Source organism: Bombus pascuorum, chromosome 10 (assembly GCF_905332965.1).
Source record: "Bombus pascuorum chromosome 10, iyBomPasc1.1, whole genome shotgun sequence".
NCBI lineage: Eukaryota > Metazoa > Arthropoda > Insecta > Hymenoptera > Apidae > Bombus > Bombus pascuorum.
The window spans coordinates 9,056,628-9,081,235 of NC_083497.1; the positions used below are offsets into that span (position 1 = coordinate 9,056,628).

The 24,608-nt window shown below is 39.6% G+C and overlaps 1 protein-coding gene and 1 long non-coding RNA gene across 3 annotated transcripts in view; one reads left to right on the plus strand and one right to left on the minus strand.

Annotated features, from left to right (window-relative positions):
• The window catches only part of LOC132911268 (uncharacterized), a 117,154-nt gene that overhangs the window by 72,949 nt on the left and 19,597 nt on the right, over positions 1-24,608 (plus strand). For both annotated transcript variants that reach the window (XM_060967806.1, XM_060967807.1), the window contains 2 exons: positions 22,640-22,850; positions 23,441-23,494. In XM_060967806.1, coding sequence (XP_060823789.1) covers positions 22,640-22,850; positions 23,441-23,494 — 265 coding nt within the window. The remainder of the gene's footprint in view (positions 1-22,639; positions 22,851-23,440; positions 23,495-24,608) is intronic.
• The window catches only part of LOC132911289 (uncharacterized), a 108,796-nt gene that overhangs the window by 71,646 nt on the left and 12,542 nt on the right, over positions 1-24,608 (minus strand). The window lies entirely within an intron of this gene.

The following is a 24,608-nucleotide window of genomic DNA, read 5'->3' on the forward strand; positions in this document are numbered from 1 at the left end:
GAAATGATTTTTTATTCCTGACGAATCTTCTCATGGTCGAAGGATACAAATTTTTATCACCCAAAACAGATTGATTTATGGAAATATTCGATGAGACTTTTTACGACAACGGGTTGCCTTGCAACCCAGATTTATACTGTTTGGTTGCTCTAGTGCTTTTACGACCAAGTATTGAAGATTGAGTAGGATGAGTGACAATGTTTAGTGTTCACGTGGAATGTCCATAATCTGCAGTGGTGGTAGTCTGGAATGGCACTTTACCAGACGTTATTGTGCTCTCGAATTATACTTAAGCCCTGTGGTATCTTCGGGAACCTAATAAAACTGACAAAAGGACGACCAAGGTTCAGGGAATTTATTCCGACTCTTGAATTTCAAATCGTCCGGAGATATTCGAGCGAATCTGCACGATACTTTGTATCGATTTCATGTGTCGATCAATCGACATACAGGGTTACAGTGAGTTACAGTGTGCGGGAAATACAACAGGAATCGATTCAATACACTAAAGTAGGAAGAAATGTTCACATACGACCTTCTTGATGTGACATTTTTTTCGACAAATAGTTTGTTTCGCGTTGTAATAGTTGCTTACCTACCTTCAGAAAAATTCCTCGGAGTGACCAGGTCCAGCTTCAACAGAAGCATAAATGCATCGCATGGTATGGATCGTCGAACTTGTTCGACCAACTTGTACGAATTTATCAGTAACTTTGATCGTCACGACGACGAGGAGTATTAACACATTCAGCTGACGCAGTAGAAACAAGAGATTTTAAACGTCCCCATAACTAATAATCGCATGGATTCAGGTCCATCCAAGGAGGGAACTGGTCAGGAAATAAGGTCAACGCGACCTGTTCAGTTGCCAGGAAATCGTTGATCTAAGTAATGTCTGGCATCGTAAAACAAGCTGTAACTTGGAAACAACGTCACATCGACGTATGTTTATACGAATTCCTTATTTTAGAGTACTGAATCAGCCACTGCCGTACCTTCCACATATTTTGACTCACCGCGTATAAAGTACGTAGGAACCCACAAGACATTCGAAAGAATACACACATGCGAACACGAGACGCATAGAAAATGTCATGCTGCAGAACGCTTAATCTCAGATTCTTCATTTAATTGCATCGAGGTTAATGCCAGACTATCATGATTCTTGCAGCATGAGATAAAGAGAACGGTTGTCGAAACGGTCGATTTACGATGGTAGTTCGCTTTATCAGATTTCCAAATACCATTTTCATCAGACGCTGCTCTGTATGACGGAGAATCACGTCATGCATCCGGCCTCGGAGAGGAGACAATAGAGCAGCGAAGGGAATCGCGGAGGAACACAGTGAAAAAGGAGAAGTCGCTGTATGGGCGTAGATTCACCTATCGTCGAGCGCCATACAAGCAATACCCTAGGAGCTTTATGAACGATTGGACTCGTATTTCCGACGGAAAGTACATCACCGTGGACGTTTCCACGGCGAAAACAACGAGAGGCGAAGCGCTCGCACGTTGCCTGGTTCCAAGGAAATATGAAAGCTACGCCCGATCGGGCAGCTATATTTCATAACTCACGAGAAGGACGACGTTGGTGAAAAGAATCGTCACGAGTATCGTTTCTAAGTGGCCCGTGAAATTTCGCTCCCTCTTCGCAAACTCTCCGTGTCCTCTTTCATTCGTCGCGCGACGATCGGTATTCTCGGCTCTTTCACGGGTATTTTTTGAAGGTGGTCGCTCGCGTGAGTGTCTGGCAAGCGACCAAGAAACTTTCTAGGCTGCCACGATCCAAACCACGGTACAGTAATGACCTCAAGGGCGGTACCTTTTGTACTATCTTTCTGTTTTTCCTCTTTTTCTTTTCGTTTCATCTCCATCTCCTTTTAGCTTGCTTTACTGCTCTTCCTTCTGCATTTCGGCTCCACGATGGATTTTAACAGCCATTTCATCGGCAATTTACGCCCAGATTCAGGCTAATTAGCCGGAGAATTGTTTGCGATTGCAAAGAATTCCTCACCGGACTTTTTGTTGTGTGCCTATCATTTGAGTAATTAAGCGAAACCCGCGAAACATAATAAAGTCGAGTCTCCGTCCTTCTATCGTTCCATACGTGTTATTAAAAAATTCCACGGGAAATTTCATACTCTACCGACGAACTAATTTATTCGATCGATGTACACGCACGCACTAAGTGCACTGTCCTTCATAGATATCCAAACAATTTACGTCTGATTTATAATTATAAAGACTACAGTGCTAAACTATCTACTGAACCATATGATAATAATATATCTTAATATTTACTACATATATTTATTATTTAAATATCGTCGATTGTATTAATGTCAAAAAACTCTTCCTCGTGGAAAAATAAAAAAAAAAAAAAACATAAAAATACAATGTTTGCATTCTCGGCTCAATTGCTGAAAAAATCGAGTTTGGAAATTTACCAAGTATACTGGAACATGTTTAATTCCACACTGGACAGAACTAAATAATCGATAGCAGGTCGTTGTAAGTGTGAAAATAAGTTGAAAATGTAGAATAAAATCCGAATTTTATTCTCAGATTAATAAAAGTTTTAAAGCTTCGTTTAAAGCAGAGAATAGAATGTGAACACGTTTACTTAGGACTCGGCTTAGTACTTTTTTCTCAGAAACAAAGGGTTCTGTGAAAAATTTAATTCTCCATTGTCGACTTATCTTCACACGTAGTACGAAAATTAGCCATGTTCACGTATATATGATCAATTTTCAAATTCTATTTTCTAGAAAACTAAGTCGAAAATGAAAAAGTTTGATTCCATATGTTTGTCTTACTTTTGCACAAGGAATCATACCATTTCCGTTTTTATATGTTATTTGGACGGACCCTGTATTTTTGTACGAATGATATCTGTTTGATAACATCTGGATGTGATGGAATCTGACTGAAATGACGAACGAAACTGTTTCCTGATCACGTGTACCGGATAAAACGAAACGCTTTGATGCTTCCCTATCGGAGATCGTTCTCGCTTTTCCAGAGAGATGAAAGCCGACGCAAAAACAAAAGAAAGCTTCACTCGGTTTACAGGGTATTACGCGCAATCCATACTGATGTAATCCCGACGCGTACTATCCTCTGGCCCTCTGAAGGTCGCAAGAAATTCCCGATCAGAATCGGCCAAAGGGACACAGCGGGATTCCAACCGCTGCTGTTCCATATATGTATGCACGTTGGTAATTCCACCCTTCGGGCTTTCTCGCCCGTTCCAGAAGCTGGTCATTCGGTTGTTTGACTGGAGAACGTTCCACGAATTAATTTGTTCCTTAGGGTGACATCCTTCAACACCAAGAATATTGAACGACACATGGTATTACAGCACGACAGATAATACGGTGTTTTTATAAGATTCATGGATTCGAATCAACAGAACATACTTAATTCTTCTTATCTATGGTAACTTTAGAAATATTTAAACAACTTCCTTTTATATGATAAAAATACATGCAAGTATCTGTCTGTGGGTATAATTAATTGTCGCGTAATAAATGTGAATGAAGATAAGAATGATTTTATGGTATAGGGAATGTCCCTCCAATGCCTACTTTATGATATTAGAATATTTATGGAGCATGAGATAAATCTGAAAAGTTATTGGGCAAAGTCTTTAAGAATTATTATCTGATCTTATACTTTAGGTTGTAAAGAATCCTTATGTATATATGTTAAAGTTAATAAACTTCGTATATACAACGCACGTGCAGTCAATTTCAACACGTGATATCATGCATCTACGAAATTCTTCTTATTAGTTATCGATACTATAGCGTAAATATTCGATCTCTGTTTTAAATTCTATGTCACATTTTATCCAACACTCGTGTGTAGTAATACACGCACGAATTTGCAGTGCATTTCTCTCTTCATATACCCTTCGGATAATGCATATTCGAAAAAGTTTGGAAATATACACGGTAAGAAGAAGTGCAAGTTCCCCGGGGGCCAAGTACTATTAAGACGCGGGATTTTCAACGTCAACAAATATTAAACCCTTTTTCTCAACAACGTGGTAAAACATTCTACAAAAATACATATCTGAGAGGAAGAAATTTGAGCCTGCGGTGCGTATTTTTACAGTCCAGCACAACGACGTGTATCATGGAAAAACCATGCTCTTTTTACCGTCGCGTATTAATTCCTCGCTACGAGCAATATGTAAATTAAAAATCGCGTTACAACGGGGGAGAGAACGAATTTTCGCTGGTTTAAAGCCGCTCTAGGATAACGAGAATTACCAGGTAGTTTACCCAGAGAACTGTCTTCTTTCGCCGTGCAAAGGAAGACGATTTGCATGATTTATAAACTGCCAGCATCCCCTGTGAGTATGCAACGTTGAAAACGGGTAAGCTACCCCGTAGCCAAGGTCAACGAAAATTCGCAATTCCGGCCAACAAAAGGATCTCGCCCTGATTCCGACGATTCTCCTACATACATGCATGTCGTTATGGTAATTCTGATCTTCCATGGTGTCCGAGTGTGAGTCGAATTTTCAGGGAGACATAACACAATGCGAAGGTCCTCACCTCTTCGCAGATTTTACCTTCGGCGTTGCTTTTTATGAGAATAGAGAATGATAGTATACAGGGATACTTTCGAATAATAATAATAATAATAGAAATCGTCGTGTGGCTTGAAAGTGCCATCGGCTACTAACATTTATTGAGAGAAACGAAAAAAGTTATAATTTCGGTATTTGTCTTCTATGAGATCATTTTATAAATCCTATTACGTTTTCACGTCATTTTCTAGCCAATCGTGGTTCTTTCTCTATAATTACTCGTAACAAATTATTTAAATTCGAGAAGTATTTTTATATAAAATAGATAGTTGAAAAAACGACTAATTTTGTGTAACAAACAAATAATATTAGCCTAGTTGTTGTGTTTCAATCTCATTAATCTTACTCTACATAATTAACACTATTAATGTTATTTTATTAATATCCAGAAGTTCGACGAAAACGCATATTTAATTCTAAAATCAAAAGAGATACACAATCTTGTTGTGAAGCTGTGTCACCATATACTGAACTTCAAAATTGCTGCTCTTTAAAACACTGCAGATCCAACTTATCGTATTTCTCATTTAAGCCCCACTCGTATCTAACCACGAAAACGCCAAGTAACGAAAAATACGATCTCGCTCTTAATTGTCCAATTAAGCCATGAAAAAGTAGAAGTAAAAAATCTCCTCGACACCACGCAGCAGTTGATCGCGGACAAGCAGGTGAACTTAGGACATCGAGTAGACGATTCGGCGAAGAAACGAAGTTATAAACGAAGCCGCTGTGGCTCGAATAAAAATCAGGGATCGTAGGTGGTTACGAGGTCCCCGCGGTAGAAACCCTGGATGAAAACTCGATCAACGTCGCCATGGGTTTGGCGTGTTACAGAGGGACTGAGGGGGATGAAAGTCGTTCGATGGACGAAGGGTGTCCAGCAACGCGATTTCTTCTCCCCTAGACGGTCATACTACATCCAGACGTCGTCGTGGATATCGTAGCTTTCGAACAGATGAGGACCTATTGGGAGAGGAAGGGTAGACACGACTGTGGGTTGATTTCAAATGATCCTGGATTTCCAAGGGTGAATAAAAAAAGGAAGACAGTCCACCGGAAAGTGAAATGAATTTTTCGTAGCAAACCATCGTTTTTTCTTCTCTTCTTCTCCTTTCTTTCCCTTTCTCCATCATGTTCGTGCAGTCTTCCTCTGTTTTTGTTGTTTCCAATAAGGATGCTTTAGCGGTTGAATCTTATACGACGAGATCGAACGAAGCATAAGAAAGAGAAGAAGGAAGATTCAACCCCGTTGTGGAAGGGGTGGTAAGCAGAGGAGGAAAGATCCCAAGGGAATGAGAATTTCAATGCGGATCGTAGTCGTGGATGATGATCGATCTTTCTCGGTGGTTGGCTATCAGGAAGGCAGAGCTTCAAAGTGCTTTGACCGCTCCCTTCGTTCCATGGATTTCCCTTCCTTGGACAGACTGGATGCCACCACCGATGCTCTTACTGAACGAATAGGTAAGGAGGAAATTTGTTAAAGGGAAACGAGATTTGATAGTCCTGCTTGAGGACCTTTCATTTCTTCGCTCCCCACATCGCGCTACGAACACTTCCTCTATTTGCTCGAACTAGGCAGTTAGCGAACTAGAGGCGGAGAATTCGGGAATTTTTTCCCGGCAACGGCGTGAATTTCCACTGAAACGCCGTGCTTATCGACGTCGATCGATTCTCGTTTAGCTTTTACCATCGGAATCGCGGCTTTTGAGGGTGTTGCGGTTCCCCTGCGCCGGTGTCAATTTGTGAAAATGGAATTTTCTTCCATTCCAAGTGACGTATATTTATGAATTCATCCACCATTAACTCTAACAATTTTTAGATATTCTCTGTAAGCTATATTCATAACTACGCGTCCAAGTCGAAGAGATTTTTGTCATCCGGAAAAGAATATGCATTTGAAATTTTTAAATACTATGCATAATTTGTTTATAATACAATACACATAATAAATATTCCTTGTTATAGAGAACATACACATTCGATATATTGAAAATTGAAAATTTCTAACAAATTTTGCTTGATTCGCTATTTTATTTCATAAGGTACGTGTAATTAAATTAAGTAACAGGGTTTTAATGAAATAACAAAAAGATAAAAGTGTTGGTATCGTATTAAGTATCAGAAAGTACCTTAATATTCATATCTGGCAATATATTAGGTTGTCCGAAAAGTTTCTTTCGTTTTATAAGGAAATAATAGACGCACAATGTTTCTTGTTTTATATTAGTTTATTGAATTATGCACGAACGTAATAATAGAAATATAACGAAATGGATCATACCTAATTCAATAAAATAATATAAAACAGAAATTGTTGTACATCTATTATCACCTTATGAAACGAAAGGAACTTTTCGGACAACCTAATATGTACACGTTAATTTTTCACACAGAAAGAGTTAATAATTAAATCCGTATTCTAGCGCTTCAAAAAATCAATAGCACAATTTCACTATGAATTCGTCCAAGTGTCATCTGGTTCGAGTGACCGCGAACAATAACGCGATGAAAAAAATTTAACGGTAAAAGTTGTGTAATTCGAAGCAAGTGTCGCTGCGCCATATGAAAAGGAAGTCGGTGGTTCATCGATCTTTCTCGCGGTTGGTATCAGGACGGCATACCGCGGAGGTGCTTCTGGCTTTTGCCTTTGTTGGCTCTTCATCGGATCCTTTCTTCGGGCCGCGTCGGAAGCAGCTGGTTTTGAAATATCCAATGTAGTGGCGAGATCTCTCCTTTCAATACACGGCCCAACGCCAGTGCCGACGAGTTTACCACTTGCAGAGAGTAGAGGCCAAGCCCCAGGTATGCGGACTGGGTATTCGGTACAAAAGTAGTTTTTCCAAGGCCCGTTTGGCCGGCATCGAAGTTTCAAATGAGTTTCCTTTGAAATTTAACTCCCGCTCTCCCGTCAGCGTGAAAGTACATCGACCGACACTTTATCCCCGATCTACACGTGTCTGTAGGAAAAGTCAGGTCGAACGGGTCGAATGCAAAATTGAAACTTCACTCACGATTTGCGCTTGATGAGGAAAACCGGGGGGAAAACCTCGATAGATAGAAGGCAACCGTTTCCTCTCCGCGAAGTTGTTCCATATACTCGCTGAGTTTGGGAATTTTACGAGTTCCCATGTGAATTTGCGCACGTACGTATTCCAAAAGTCGCAACAAATCAAACTAGGTTTCCAGGGAAAACAACCAACTATTTGGATGTTTTCTGAAAAAGTTATTTCTGTGAACATTACACGGAAAAACCGTGACGAATTTATTTTTGCTGATTTTTCAACTGCAATGCTATTTGACAGCTGCAACTGAGGATTTTAATATATTTGGCGCTGACGAGTATTTATGAAATTCATTGACAGCATATTACACAAGACTGGATTATTCTGAGTTGTGACATATACGAATTGTTTTTATCATAATGGAAAATTTGTTTTAAAAAATGTTCCGGCTACTTGACAACTCTTCCGTGTTTATTTGTATCCTGTTAAATTGCCATGCGAACTTAAAGTGTCATCGGTTATCAAGGAATACTTGAGAGGCTTTGAGGAAATTCTTAGCTGTGACTGTTAAGTGCATAACGTCGAACGAAATAAGATCGCGACAGCAAGGAATTAAGGAGACGGAAAGAGGATGAGAATGGAGGTGGAATAGCCAGAAACGAATACCCTGAGTCAACGGATTCTGCTTGCAGATGATCCTGGTATTCAGCCTGCGGAAAATTATTGGATAATCCTCTTTCACCATAATAATATGGTACAAACGATGAAACCTAGATATATTTCATAACTTCCACCAGTTTTCTTCGTTCTTCTCTGGTTTATGAACTTCCGTCGTATTAGTTAACCAGTGAAGTGTAATAATAATTGTAAAATTGAAGTAACATTTTTTTTATCATCAAATTTGTTAAAGCGTAACACACAATATATCTACTATTGAGAAAGTTACGAACTTTCCGAAAAACCTAATAATGAAACACAATATCTTTTCCTTTTATTGAAATTTTTTTCACAAAAATCAATCACGAGAGATCGATTTAACCGCGAAACATTCTCTCGCAGAACATTATATTCTCTGAATTAATTTAACCCTCGAAAGGAAACTTTAAACCCTTTCGTTCAGCAATCACCCTTTTGCCGGAGGAAAAAGTTTTTAATTGAAAATTCAGAAGTTGCAGATTAAAGTTGTGCTTTCGAACGCATTCAGAGAAACAGAGGATAGGTGAATGGATGGATGGTAGATGACTGGACGTGTATAAAAGTTCGCAACACTGCTCCTCGAAAGCGAAACAAATAATAATAGACCAACGTAATCATCTTCCTGGATCGCGACCGATTTTCGATGAAACTCGATACCACGTTCAGTGTCAAAGTAGCTTCAGCTAGTGCTGAATTACACGTAGCGAATAGGATAGTATGCTAAGCCGAGTTCGAAGCTCCGCTTAAATTTGAAACGAAAGTGGAACGGAGTTTGTCCTAAGTCAGGTTTAGTGGACTTAGCCGAGGGAATTTCGTCAGTGATAATTAATGCTGCATCTTAGAAGAGATCCTCAACTACGAAGATGCAAGTGAATAGCAAATGACAAACATTTTGCACACGGGCGTACGTTACCTGGTCGATTTTTCCACCCTATCGATGATTCTTTCCCGAAACTACGATCACTTTCCTCTGATGAATTTTATTTTTCGTTGCTCGTTCCACTAGTAAATTAACTACCCGCTGGTTTATGTGAAACGCGACAATTACGCGGGAAATTGGGATGCCTAATGAAAAAGATACGCCTGTGACAGAATCAATATTCCGAGTTTTATTTCATTTTACGTGTAGCAGCGAGCCATCGAAATTAGTAATCAACAAGTTACCGGTGATAAAACAGCGGCTGCTGTTTACAACGTTGTTAATGCACCTGTTTGGATATCGATGATTGATCGTAATTGATATTGACAGTCGATATTACGTGATCATTTTTGATTGAATATAATGTTCCGTGGGTTATGAAATGGAATATATTCATTATTCATATTATTGCTGGATGACGTAATACTGGACGTAGGTAACATCGTGAAAAATATTCGAAGACGTAAACGGAGGAAAATAAATAAAGAGAGAGAAAAGAGTCGAAAGAAAAAGAAAGGATAACGAATCATAGAGCAAAGAGGAAGAAAGGAAAAAATGAGGCTTGTTATTTCGAAGCTAGGATATTCGGCTCTTTCAACGTCACAGGATGGAATCATCAGCTTTTCGGTATTGTGGAAAACGTCATCGATAGACCGGATGTCCACCTACCGGCCGGGACAGAAAAATTGTAGCCTATTTCCAGCGAAAACGTTGAAAGCGTATAAAATAAAAATTCATAGGCGGACCGGCGGATATTCCATCTCTCTGGTCGACACGCAATTTTCATCCTCTAGCGTGTCGATTGTGTTCCCATTGTGAAAAGCGTCTCTCACCGCAGAACCAAACGTAAATATTACCCTCATTACTCAAAAAATACTGGCAAAACCCGGCTCGTATCAACGTTCGACCACTTCGTTTCGTTGATTAATGACAACGGAGATTCTTCCACAACTGTATCGACCAGTTGCTGGTTCGAATTTCGTTTCGTTGTTAACGAAAAACCTGGATAACTGGCGCTCTTAACGTCGATTCTCTGTTTGTCCCAAATTTTTACGTAAAACAGGATGGAAAAAATAGAGTAGAAAATCCAGAGAGATGACTCTTCGAATTTACGACAACTGCGTTGCATCCAGCTGTTGGCCAGAGTTGGTCGAAACTCGACATCCACGCATTCGTGGATTTGCTCAGCGGAGCAATCAGGCGACAACCGTCATTCTTTTGGCCAGATCGTACAATTTGCAACGCGGGGAAATAAGCCCGGACACGTTACACTCCGCTCGAATGACGTTTTGCCACGTAAACCTTTTTCATCGTTTCTTTCCCTATTTTTCATTTCACCAAGTACACGTAGTTTTATATTTCTATTTACCTCGAATGACTTCGAATCAATAATCGATATTTGTTTGATACATGACAGCAAGAAACAAAGAAATTATTTCTTCCATGGAAAATGAAAATGAGAATTAGATTACTCAACACAATTAGAGGATTGCTTTTCTTGTATCACTTTAACTGTTATAACCATTCCTTGTGACTACGAACTTTTTAATAATATAAATGTAGGATCTTTTTGCTTCTATTCACTTGATCGAAGCGAACCAGTATAACAGAAGAATTTATGTGAGGAACGTGATAAGTTACATTTTTTGTTCTGCATGGAATTGAGTGGTTAAAATTAAAATTAAATTTGCGAAGAGCTCACTCGATACTTGATCGTCATTGAAAAAGAAAATATCATCTTTCGATAACTTAACTATTGAGTGAGGGGGCAATTTTAAAAATGTCAAAGTGGGTCGTCATTACAAATGACCGACAAAATAAGCACGCGTAGAAATCGCTGCATAAGTTTCCTGGTTGCTTCCCAATCGATCGCGGACGGTTACGCGAGAATTTCCATTTGTCAGGGGTCATTATCCGGCGAAGAAAAAAGGGAAAATTATCGGTTAGCCGAAATAATGAGTCCCAGGAAGAAAATGTGGCTCTTTTTCCAGGTATTTTCGCTGTCTCGATAGAAACGAGGGGAAATGAATAAGTAGCAGTTGACTAACATCATCTGTTTCTACTGAAATCGGTTTCAATTTACAAGTACCTGCGCATGACAAGGGAATAGAAGTTTAACATGCACTTGTGTGCAATCTCAGATTAAAGTTATTATAATTGAATAGCAGACTATGAAGATTTTAAAACGTGATTAATTTTAATAGTTAAACGTCCTGAATGTTGATAATTAATTTAGAAATATCTCGACTTTATGAAAGCTCTTTATTTTTTCGAGCAAGATATTAAACGAGTTAAACTTCCACGAAGTTATAAAGGTATATGAAATATACGCAAGTGTATGTAGGGAATATACTACGTAAAAGTGAGTTAAGAGTGTCCTCGTTGGTTATTTAAAACATCCTTATCAAGGAGATGATAATTTTAGGAAATATTGCACGAAACAACAGAAGGAGAAACCAGTGGCTACGATGGCTGACTAGGACGTTCCACTACTACTGCGGCCGGTCGTCGGTTTCGTCGTGGACCATAGTTACTGTGTCAGCATATTCGCGCGGAATACAACTGACGAAATAGTAATAACGTAGAACAGCAAGAGAGGGTTGTAAAAGCTGCGAGATTCGGCTTTTGACAATCGTATTATTCGCATAAATGCACCGCATAACAATCTCGCGTGTTCCCATGGCAATGTCAAACAACAAAATATCGTTGTTATGAAAGAGCCATGCGTTACAAAAGCCGTGCGAAAGGGTGACTATTCCAAATTCTCGTATGCAATTGAATTCGAAACATTTTTCCACCTCTCTTCATTCTGATGCAATTTCATTTGTTCAAAGACAGATAGTTTGTAAAACAGTTAAACAGAATAGAATGAAACACGATGATAAAAATTGCAGAGATTTTTCAACGAAAAAGGAAGAGAGAATATTTTGTTTGCCATCCTCGTGGCGATTGTCGAGGGGTGGCGTAATGTTGACAAGACAGAAGGGAGAAGAAACTCGAAAAGTGACAAGGAAACGTTGAAAAAAGGAAATGGGAGGCGAAGTGGCTTGAAAGTGGGCTCATCAGTATGCAAAATGCAAGAGTCGCGAGGGTGCACGCATAGCCCCTTGTGCCCTCCATTTACCCGACAGGCAGCCATACTAGTTCGCTGTTCAACCACCTAAACTCCTCGGAAACCATGGTTGCTACACAGCTAACCTGTTCTCCTGCCGGGCTCACACAGTTTCCTTTCATTTCACGCCTTTTCCGTGCATTGATTGCGCGGTGAATACGTAATTGCATTTAGAATTGAATTTTCACGCTATTTTTTCTCCTCCAATATAACAAATTACCGTAGCTCGTGAAAATATTTACGCGCCTGTAGAAACCTTTTGTAAATATATAATCATATAATGTTTGTAACAAATATCTCGTAACTTTTATATATACATTTTCAAACTGGTCTTAAATTTTACCAACCTAATCATGACAATCGTGTTTCAGTAGAGAATCAATGAAATTTCAAAATATTTTTATTTGTACAGAAAAATTTCCTATGGTATGTATCATATACATAGAAGATATATAGAAGATATATACAGTATAAGAAAACGTAATGCGTGATGTTCAACTTCTGCGTAAAACAAATACAAAGAAAATCTACATTTCCAAGAATATTTCGCATAACACTTTCCTTCATTGTTCGTCGAAACATGTGTCTGACAATTACAATCCACTTCTACTACACGCACTTCGTTTTACTGCTACTTTCATGTTCCGAGCTTCGGGCAAATTACGGTTACGACACTTCTTTTTTCCATTTCCTTCCCTTCTTTTCTTCATTGTAGCGTCTTTCCCTTCCCCTTCTATCATCGCGTATCGACGCGATCCTTCTGACGCGTTGGCAAGGCGTCTTTGATGTCCTAATGAAGTTAGTTCTCTAACTACGTCGACAGTTAGGTTGCCCTCTCTTTTTCCTCCCTTTCGTTGCGTTTACCGAATCTGCACCCTCTTTACGAGCAAGGTGAGAAAGATGCGTTCTTTTCTTCATCGCGTTCACAGAGGTTCCTTTTGCAACTGAATCGCACTGACGAGCGCGTGGCCCTTTTATTTATCAAGTACTGCACGATACACCTTTTATATTCAAGCCGCGAGGCAAAAGGTGGAAAAAATGAATAAAGGAAAGGCGGGAAGACGAAGAAATAGATCTACGTTGGTATAATTATGTAGCCTCGTTTGTTGCAGACGCATTAGCCTCTGTTTAGACTCGTGAATTATGAAATCGCGAGCGTGCCGGCCGCTTGAAAAATTAATACACGCCTTAAGGAGGAGTAGTGCGGCGAGATTGCGCCGCGCGGATGATAAATTCATGGCCTAGATGCGAGCGTTACTCCGCGGCTAGGATAATTCTCACGAAATGGCGCGTTTTCTGGGGAAGGAAACGGAATGTCAGCGATGACGATGACGATAATTCGAGCCGCTTTCAAACTTCAGCCGTGACTCGGATGAAAACGTAATTTATCGTGAATTCTTCTTTTTTCCTCCTAACGTCTTCTCCGCACGCTCTGAATAACTCCGAGCTTTCCAAACACGGAATTCCCCGTTTATTTTTCTGGAATTTCAAACGCGAATTTCACGAGACGATAATCCACTGGTAACTTACACAGCGAAATCGAATTGATTGCACACAACGAAAGACGAGAATGTATCCTCGGTTTGTCGGAATATTGACGTACCTAGGAAAAGTAAATTTTCCTACATATAGGTTTGGAATTGTAAATGCTTCAAGTAGAAAAGTATCGATTATATACTGATACATTTAAATATTAAAGAACGTTTTAGTTTTACGATTAAACTAATAATTTTTGGGTTTTGAGAGCTTTTAGTAAAATACTGACCATACGTATCCATTACTATTACTGGGAACAGTAAAACATTTCTATTTTGAACTTATTACTATTTATAGCTTATCATATATTTTACATCGTGTCTGTTAAATAATGTGACTGGATTCGACGATTAGAACAATCCTATCATTAAACGTTATGACTGGTTGCGTGTATGCAAATGGTCTGCCAGTTCAGATCCTCGTGTATTTTAATTACCTTCAATCACGTGCAAACGATATTTGTATTTCTACTTTCGATCTCATGGTCGACTTGAAGCAACTCGTCAAGGTCTTATCTTTTTGAGATTGAAAATGGAGAAATCTTTATCGAAAATTGAAACTCACTTGTCAGTTTGATCTTTCTTGAAACCTATTGTAGATACAATATTTTGTTTTATTGTATTTAAATATATTGTTCTATTGTAATTAGACAGAAAATCTTCATGCACAAGTTGCAATCATCTTGGTCCCTCAGAAACTCGTCGAATGATTTTTATTGTATTTTTCAATGTACATAGATACGTGGTTTTCATTTTGTTTAATTAGAAGAGAAATCTTTGTTGAGGACTAAAAACATTATGATTTCCTCAGAAACTTGTTGAACGATTTTTACAGGATTTTTAAACTTAGTTAAGTGGGTTGGGTTTGCTTCAGTCAGAGAAATTAATGCGTAGCGTTTCTTGATAATCTTTGAAATCTCCTCGAGCGGTTTCGAGTAGAGCAGGATATCAGAAGCGCATAGTTAATCGAACGGCATTATCGTCTAGGCCAAAGCAACGTGTAACGCAAGAAAGGTAATCGATAAAAGCTCAGTGACCCGGGAACCTTGTTGGTCACCGATTAGTTTAGGTTAGTCGGAGTCAGGTATATATGCCGCGCCCACGTTTCTCATCAATGGTTTCGATGTGTTCGTTAAAAAATTGAAACTAACCAGATAACAACAACCTTCTTCATTCCATCGAATCAACGTTTTAATCAATTTCTCATACCACTCGATTCGCGTTAATCAAATCTTCCTTTTTTCCTTTTTAATCGATCGTTAATTTCCCAAGTGAAAAATTGCAACGATATATTGATAAAGACAAAATTTTCACGAGAAATTAATAAACGAAGGAGTTTGATTTATGCAAATCACGTAAAACTAAGCGAACGAATTCTCTTTTCTCCGTGAACGGTCGAGTTATAATCGATACGATGAGTTAATTATTCGACCTTCGACGATTTCGAAAGCGTCGTGGTTGTCGAAAGCTGGAAAAAATCACGGACGAGCAGCGCTAGCCGGTTCGCGTAATCCGCTTTGACGGATAGACGGGCTGTGTATGTCGTTTTTCGCGTCGGCGATGCAATTTTTTTCACGGACGATATTCGACTTTCCTCGATAAACGAAATCGGATTAAAAAACGGACGGCAAGCATTTTCGTATCGGTCGACGCAAAAAATTATGAACTTCTTTCTCTGTGCTGCCACTATGTTTAAACACAGTGGCAGGCATTATTTTATTCGACTTATGATAAATTTCATTGATTTCATTTTATAGAAGATTATTTTTAAAAACAGAATTCACATCGATACACACACGAAAAAGAATGCCTCTTTCACTTTGTTAAAATTGAAAATTGTTATTCGTCCAGTGATCGAATGGCTTCCAGATAAACGATGTCGATAGGTGAATTATTTTTAAATGAAAATTTATGACGTAAATTATTTTCATATGGAAATTTTTAATCAAGTAGGACCACCTGAATCGATACATATTTCTTTGCAATTATATCACAATATTTCGTAATAAATGTTGCTTCCAGATAAATGCTACAGATGAATATAAATTATTCTGAATGAAAATTTTTCATATCAATCAGTGATATGTCTTTGTCCATTCGAATCGGTATATGTTTTTTTCATTGTATTTCAATTTTCCACCAACTCGATGTTCTCCTCCATTATATATAATTCTCTGATAGAACAATTAACAAACTAAAAGTTACACTTGGTAACTATTTTCCTAGGAAGAGAGACTCGATTCGCGAAATTATCTGGCTGGGTTTTATTCATCGAAAAGTTTCAGCGAAGCGTAAAACCAAAGCAGAATCGACTCGGTTCGATTCAAAAGTGTGGATAATGGCTGGCACGGCCCAAAAGGAAGTCGACGAGCGCAATTCTTATCGTTTCTTACGACTGACAAAAAGAGAGTAAATAATTTAACCAAAGAACAGCGATTCGATTGTACAATTCGATGGTTCATCGTGAAGCGCCAAAGCTCATCGAACGTTTTTGCTACTTCGGCTCTTTTCCTCAACTTTCAGTTTCTACTTTGGCAATTGGAGCCGAAAGGAAGTTACACTTTATTCATCGAGCCACTTCCTTGTCTGTTTCTAACAGGAAGATCGAGGTGTTCCGGTGTTGGGACGCGTGCGAAAGCGTGGACGCCAATGAATTGCATTTAACGACACCTCGTTACTTTTTCAATCTCCCCTCGTAAACGAATACAGAACCTTAACACGGAGGTAAATTAAACGAAGAAAGTAAATCGAAATAGTTTGCGCACGAACAACGTTTGTTCTAGAATTGCCGGGATCGAGTCTTCACGCAGATTAAACCCGGAGATTATTACTTCAGAGTCAACAATCTCTGAAGTCACAGGGACTCGGTTAACTACATTCACACTGTACTAACTATAAACCTAACTTTCTCGAAAACGTAGTCTTTCAACAAATTCTATTCACAGTACGATCACCTCCTCGGATTTTCTACCACCTGTTACAATACAGGCTACGCCATACAAGCAAAATCTATCGATCTTTCATTCATTCATCTCCAGCGGACACGAATTTTCGAAAACCACTTTCAAAGTAGGCAGCTTGATCAATTCAAGCTTCTGTGAACTATCTTACTATACTTCTTCAACTTTGTATTAATCTCTGAATCTTCTGGATCTTGAATCTTCCGAATAAAGAAAACGTGACGAGAGCTATAAATCACAGAGTAATAAATTTCAATCGAACTCTGGTCGCCGAGTTTGTTAATCAAGCGAAGGAAAATCGAAAGCTGATCGTTGCAAAACATAGATGCACAATTTCTTCTCTTTTAATTTCACCCCGACAGTTACACTTCTTTAAATTCATTGACACGCTCCATTAAAAATATAATCGATGGGATATCTAAGTAATCACCTGTAGCATATCGCTATCGACCGATCAGGATTCAACTAAACCTTGACAAGATCTCGAACATTTAAACAGATTCTTATCAGATTTCAGATTCTCGCAAGATGTGATCTCCGATTCAAGGACTTATTTTGACACAGCTGTCGGAGCACAAGATCGCATTATATAAACGTATAAATAAATACACTAAAAACTTAAACATCGCTCATTCGATGAAACTTCCCTGACGTAGTTTCGAGCAAATGAAACTCAATTTCGTAATCATACCGCGGCGGAATTCTTATCCCGGAGGAAGGTTCATTTTGACGCAAAGAGAACGGACGTTACACAGTTGAAGCAACGCTTGAAATTGTTGCAAGCAGTGCTGAAAATTTCCAGGTCGATCTCGCGGCGACGCGGAAACGTGGTCTAATTTAAGAAACATTCGAGCAGAGGGAATCGTGTCGGTGGCACGGTCGATCTGCCGAGCCAAACGTAGGGTCGCTCGGTGCTGCCTGAATGGTGGCCATAAGGTAGCTCTTTCCTCGAGGAGAAGCGCCAGGAACGAGCAGAGAGGCTCGTAAGGTTGCGATGAAACGGCTTGGTAGGAGTTGCATTTTTATCCGGCCCTGGTCTGTGTCGACGTAGCAGATGAAAGCGGTTATGCCGGCTCCGTATATTGCCTCGTCCTTTTGTCTCCCCGCCAGCCGCGCGAGCAAACACCACCAACCCCCTTCGCCAGCCACGGTTTTTCCATCTTTTGCTCTCTTCGTGCCGCGACCTCAAAGCCAGTTCTATTTCTGGTGCCATCCGACTCGTATACTCGAGTAAACTGGCATACGACCAAATGCCGTGATACACCGAGCCCCTGCCACGCCGTACATTCTTCTCACCCCCTAACGTTATGACCCACCGCTCACATTCCGCCTTCCCACCCCACATCGTGGACCATTACGCTCTGCCGTGTGCTGCTTACGTTATTATTGTATAAATCAGCCGCACGCGGCGCTGAATTTTCTTCTCGTTATGTACAAAGCCGATTTCCAGCAGACCTGCGCGGCCTGCATCGATTTACCTTCGACGTCTGCCTGAACAATTTTGGGCATGGATTTCTGAAATGCCCGTTTTCTTGGCTTTGTCGTTATGGAGAGAAGATTGAAATTAAATAGCAGACGCGAAGATACTACAGAAACATTTTGAAGTTGCGTTAGCTTTGTTACTATTAGGTCGTCTGAAAAGTTTCTTTCCTTTTATAAGGAAATAATGGATACACAACATTTTCCGTTTTATATTATTTTATCGAATTACGTATGGTCCACTTTGTTCTATCAAACCAAAGATCGACAGATTAGGTTTCATGTTTGTATAAATATGCGTTGTTGTAAAAGTGTCTGTAAAAGAAAGACACTTTCCGGACAACCTAATACTACTTACTCGACTATCATCATCGTATTGATAAATACCGAAAACAATTTAGAAAACGTATACAGGAATTACATGATATTAATTGGAAACATTCAGATTGTTCTTCAATTTCACCAATATAATCATTCCTGCTTTACTGCGATTTCACAGCGATTAACCATTGAAAACAGATCTTACAGCGTTGAAAACCGTGTGTCCATCGGGCTTTGCGTCCCTCGAGACTTCAAGCATCCTAGAGGCATATACTCCGTTCCTAACAACATTGTAGTATCTGACTTGGAAATAAAATTCGACGAATATACGTGTTACCGATTCACCAGATTGTATCTGTATCTTATCACTATTTTATCGTTTGAAAAAAGGTTTCCATAGTAGGATACCATGGAAGAAGGTGCATAAAAAGCATATCGGAAGCGTTACGGTTTTTCCAGCGTCGATTTAATTACCGATTAATCCCAGCTTCTTTTGTTCTTCTCGCTGAATAATATCTACGCTCGTCCGGCGAGCATGGTTGCTGCTCCTATCGCAACGGTTGTTTTAATAACGGCGATAAATCTACGGCTGGCTGAATGTATCCGAGGCAGGGACTAGTACCTCTTTTTGTCATCGGTGGATTATTGCATCCCACCGTCTCGCGACGAAACGTCGCGGACCGGGTTCGATTCCGTTGCCTGGATATTACGACATTATTAAAAATCGCCAGGCCGCGCGCGGAACGATCGCAATTTAGATTCTTCGTCTTCCATGCCATTTCGACCGTTCTTTTCCTCCTCGTCCCCTTCTCACATTCTTCTCTTTCCCTTGTCCCAAAACAAATCATTCAGATCGATCGTTTATCCTCTCACATTCTCGCGAAACGACCAATGGGAAAATGGCAACTGGATGCAGATCGGAAATGACTGCAGCCCGATAACCGGATATCTAATATCCCACCGTTTGCCCCGTCCAACGTTGAGAAATACGAGCGATCGGATAAGCAGTGTTCACTGACCATACTCGGTCGTTACCACGAGCCACTGTCGTTCCGTCTTCGACGTCGTTTCGTTCTCTTCTTTTCGTCCTTTAAGGCTCGAGCTACTTGTCTTCAAGATCGTGAAAAATATTAATTGCAACGAATATGTTTGATCGTTGCCACGTTATCGAATCGTTACCGTTTCACTCTTCTTCCCCTGACCCTATGAAGCTTTATACTTTTTTGTCATCAAGATCATGAAAAGTATTATTTGCGACGAACGTCCTTGATCGTTATTACGAACTATCGTCGAGTGATCGGATAAGCTCAGTACTTTCTGATCATAGTCGACCGTAACCACGATGTCTTTAAATTTAGTTGCTTGAGAATTGCGAAAAACATTAAGTATAATGAGCATACTTCTTAGTCGTAATTATAATTGTTGAAGTGGTCATCACTTCTAAGAAAACTCCACATCTGATCTTTTAATTTTCCCAAGCACTGAAGCCATCGACAGCGTATAGACAAAAGACTGGGTCGAAGGCGGGCCATAAACAGTACACGGCGTTGGCTTCAGGGTTTTCAGTCATGGGGTAACAGTGCTAGCGTGCGGATCTGGATTAACTCAATTATATTCCGATTTGTATTTACACTTCAGTATTTAAAATATATTTCCTACCTTATAATTTATCCACGCGTTCCTTTGTATTCACATACATCTAATAACCTCAACGATAATATTAAATCTATTCAATGAAGCATTATCGAGTGTTTGGGTAATATTCACTGATCATATTCAACCTTCAAAGACTTTAAGCTCAAGATCGTGTCTACAAGGTCGTGAGAAATATTAATTGTAAGCAGCGTATTCGACAGCTGGCACGAACGTTGACATTTCACCTTCTCCCTTTGGCCCTTTAAACTTCGTGCCGTCAAAATCGCGCGAAATATTAATCGCACCGAGAGGAAAGGCTGGCGCAGCTTTCTGAAGCATCCTCGGTACTAGAGGTGTGCTACTCATCGTCAAGGGTCGCAGAAACTTTTACTCATAACAAGACGAACGAAAATGCGAAAGGGAATGGATAATCAGAAGGAATTATATAGAGGCTACTTTGCATCCTTCCATCGTGATTTTCACATCTTTTGGGTACATCAGCTAGCCCCAGTACCGTGCATCATTGAGGCGTTGTTACTTGTCGAATTAAGTCGTTTTTCAACGAACTACGAATATTCAACATCTACCCAAAGAGCTTCTCACGAAGCTGAAAACGCCATCGTGTTCGAAGCGTCGAATTGGAAGAAACGTGGACGGTGATCTTGACGAAGATATATTTACCAAGCGCAAGTATCCTTGGACCGCTTTAGACCGAACAAGTCGAATTAAGGATCGAATTCTTCAGGTGAACGTAGCCGGTGTTCAGGAAGAAAACTCATAAGAATTGATGAACCGAGTTACGGGGAAACTCGTAAGAAATAGTCCGCGAGTTGAGAAACTCGTGAATTTAACTGAGTAATCAGTAAACTCCCATTTGCTCGGCCCCTCCCCTCGCCCCTAAGCAGAACTGCGGAGTGAAAGTGGGAAAGTAGGATGGGGAGGATTAATTATTTAGCCCGAAGCAATAAGATATGTCAAAGGTGGCTCTAACTATGGAACGTGGAGCTGCTGGACCGGTTCATTGCTGCGTTTTATTAATGGTGCTTGCCAGTGACATAAGAAAATAGCGATTTTATTTTCCACGGCAAGAAAGAGTAATTGCACCGTATATTAACTCGGACTGGCGTTTAAATTACTTGGCGTTATTGTTGCAAACGATAAAAATAGTTGAACCAGTCTCTCCGGTATACGCCGTTGGATAATAAAATTATACCAGCATAAATAATATGACGCCTCGTCTCGACCCGCCATTTCGTCTTGATAAATAAAATTTCGCTCGAGAACAAGGAAACACGAGGCGAAGGAAATACGAACTTTCCACTCGGTTCCCTTTCGTTCTCTTCTCTCTTCTCTTCGTTCCTTTCCCTCCAAACGATAGAGATTTTCACGCGTCGCTCCATTAAATTCCACCTATACGTATCTCCCTTTCACCCTTTTCCTCTTGTTTTTCTCTTCGCGGCCGAACTTTCTTTTTAACAGTCTCTATCCTTTATCTCGGCCATAAGGTAACGACGTCGTAACATGTTACTATGTTATGTATTACGTTGCTCGTAACACGGGTGTAAAGTAGCGAGGCGGAAAGGAAATAAGTCGTAACAGAGCGCTGATTTACGGGGCGCAAGTGTACATTCCTATGGCTTCAGTTTTAAGGGAGGAAACCGCATTTGTAGTCGTACATATCAGACGAATCTATGTCGGCTAGACTAATACTCTTCATTTGCTGTGCGAGCTTTTATTTATTCGCTTCAATAAATATACTCGCATTTGTCGATCGATCTGTTTGTTTCTCGTTTCGACAAATTGCAATTTTAACACTGGAGTTGTCGACGACTAAAGTGTGAAAATCAAAGGGATAAAAATGAGTTGTTTTTGAAACAAACAAGTCTTCATCCATAAACTTTATAGAAGATCGTTCATTCCTCCAGAAAATACATTGTTGCAAAGCTACATCTTAAGAAAATAAACCTTTATCCATATATCTTACCAAAAATCACTACAATTTATAAAATTATTCGGAAACATACCAAAATAGTCGTATCGACGATCGAAGCATAAAATTTATCGTAGAAATCAAAACGTAGGTCTTCTAAAAGAGGCAAGAAAGTCTTTATCCAAAGATAGTCTGGGAAAAATTACTGGGAAAAATTTTAAGCGATCATCGACCAAGCGTGTCAAGATTCTGGAAAAAATTGACGACAGTAAATTTTAGTGGATACTCGCAGGTTAATTTCCAAAGGCTGAAATTAACTCAAAGTTGATCCTCTTAAACTAGAAAAGTAATTTTAAGAAGCATTTGCATGGCCTGATGGCAACTTCGTGTTTAACACGACGGTAATTCCATTACGATGTATTTTCAACGTCCTGCGCGGTCTTGTTTCAGGTGTCCTGGATGAGAAGCAAGGACCTCCACATTCTCACGTCAGGAAACACTCTGTTCAGCTCGGATACGAGATTCGGGCCTCAGCATACAGCGGGTAGCGACGCGTGGACGCTCAGGCTGGACAACGCCAGGAAGACAGACACCGGCAAGTACGAATGCCAGGTGAACACCGAGCCCAAAATGATGTATGCTGTTCAGCTGTCTGTGCGAGGTAATTGCAGTTACTCTCCTAGTTCGCCTCTTTATTTAAATCCGCCCACTAAATTGAATTGTCCTTAAGCCGGTCTTCGTTTAATAGGTTTGCCGACTCCTAACCCGGCTGAATATTTTTCACAGTATTCGCCCAGCGATTTTTAATTATATGGTAATACTTGGAAATATTTGAATGTAATATTTCCATGAAAGGGAATGATCGATCTGGTCGTTTTGCAGAATTATTTCTGACACTTGATCATTGAATCAGGACCACGAATTTCAATATTTTTCAGTCTCCTGGTAAAAAAGATAAAGTCAAAGACGCGGATGAAGATTTTTTTTTATGGCAACGTTTATTAATTACTGAAAGATGTTTTATTTATGCTTCGTAAGCAATTCGTCAAATATTTTTAAGTTTTTTAATTTTTATGTTTAAATGGGGTGGCACAGTACACAGGTGATTTAACGAGATTCTAAATATTTTCAATGCCATTTAAATCTTATCGTGAATTATCTTTGTTGTTCTTTTATACATAATCCTAAATCTTCTAAATTGAGTGACAAACGGTAGTTCAACGACTAACTGTTTCCACTGTTTCTTTCCAGAACCTGACAAACCGGAGGGTTACGACGAGCCACACTCTCAGCAGACGCGAATAAGTAAGTGAGCATCGTGAAAACGAAGGTTTATTTCCGTCCAATAGTACACCGCCGCGAACGAGTTCCATTAGTTCCGTTTCCAACAGTATCCTCGCCATTGTGTCGGAGATTTTAATAGACACGGAGATAAATTTAAAGATCCCCGCCGTCTAATTTCACCAGCGAAGCGTTTGTCAAACTAAATTTAAGTCTATCGGTTGCACGGAACAACGTCGCGGACAGGAAGCTGGATAACTATGACAACGCGATATTTTCATACACGTGGGGCAAGATTAAACAATATTTTCAATCAAAACCCAACGATAAATCGTCGTCCGCAAGTCTGACATTTTATTGCATACTGCACACTGACACTATGCAGATATGCAAACGTCAACGATGCAATCAAAACTTCATTGGAAGCTTTTTCATGTCAGATATTCGTACAAAATTAATCTCTACATTTTTTTAGTTCTTTTATTTCGTTCTCTATCCAAATCTGTGTACCGCGCAGAGTTTCTATATTCTGCATCCACTTTGTGGTAACTCGATAACTGTAATATTATCCTGCAACTGTTATCCCAGGACGAAAGTTTTTTTTCGTATACGAGTTCGTAAATTAAATCGCCAAGACGCCCTGATCGATCCACTTTTCAGTGGATTTAAAAATACAATATTCACGCTTCGTGTGATCTTCATTCCGCGAGAACTTTCCAAAGAGGATTTGCCCAACTCTTTACAAGTACAATTATCCTTCGTTGTGTTTGTTTCAACGGAACGCGTTCGACTTTTGATTCACGCGTTACATTTAAATCGCATTTTGCCCGACGCAATTCCGAAGTTGCGAAAATGAATTTTTCCACGTGCAAATTATACACGACTCTCAAAAGCAATACGGTGTATCGCGGCATGTTTGTACGTATTTACAAACTTTTGAACGAGCAAATTAGTAGATATTTCAGTCGTAACATTGAACGAAACTTTGCCGCTACAATTCGCACATTTCGCTCTCGCGAAATATATTATACAACGCACCAAATCCAATTCCTGCATTTCTAATTGTAATACTCAACTATAGAAATTTAAATTTTCGTAATCGTTAAATGCATATAGGGCAGATTTTTTCAGTAAATTT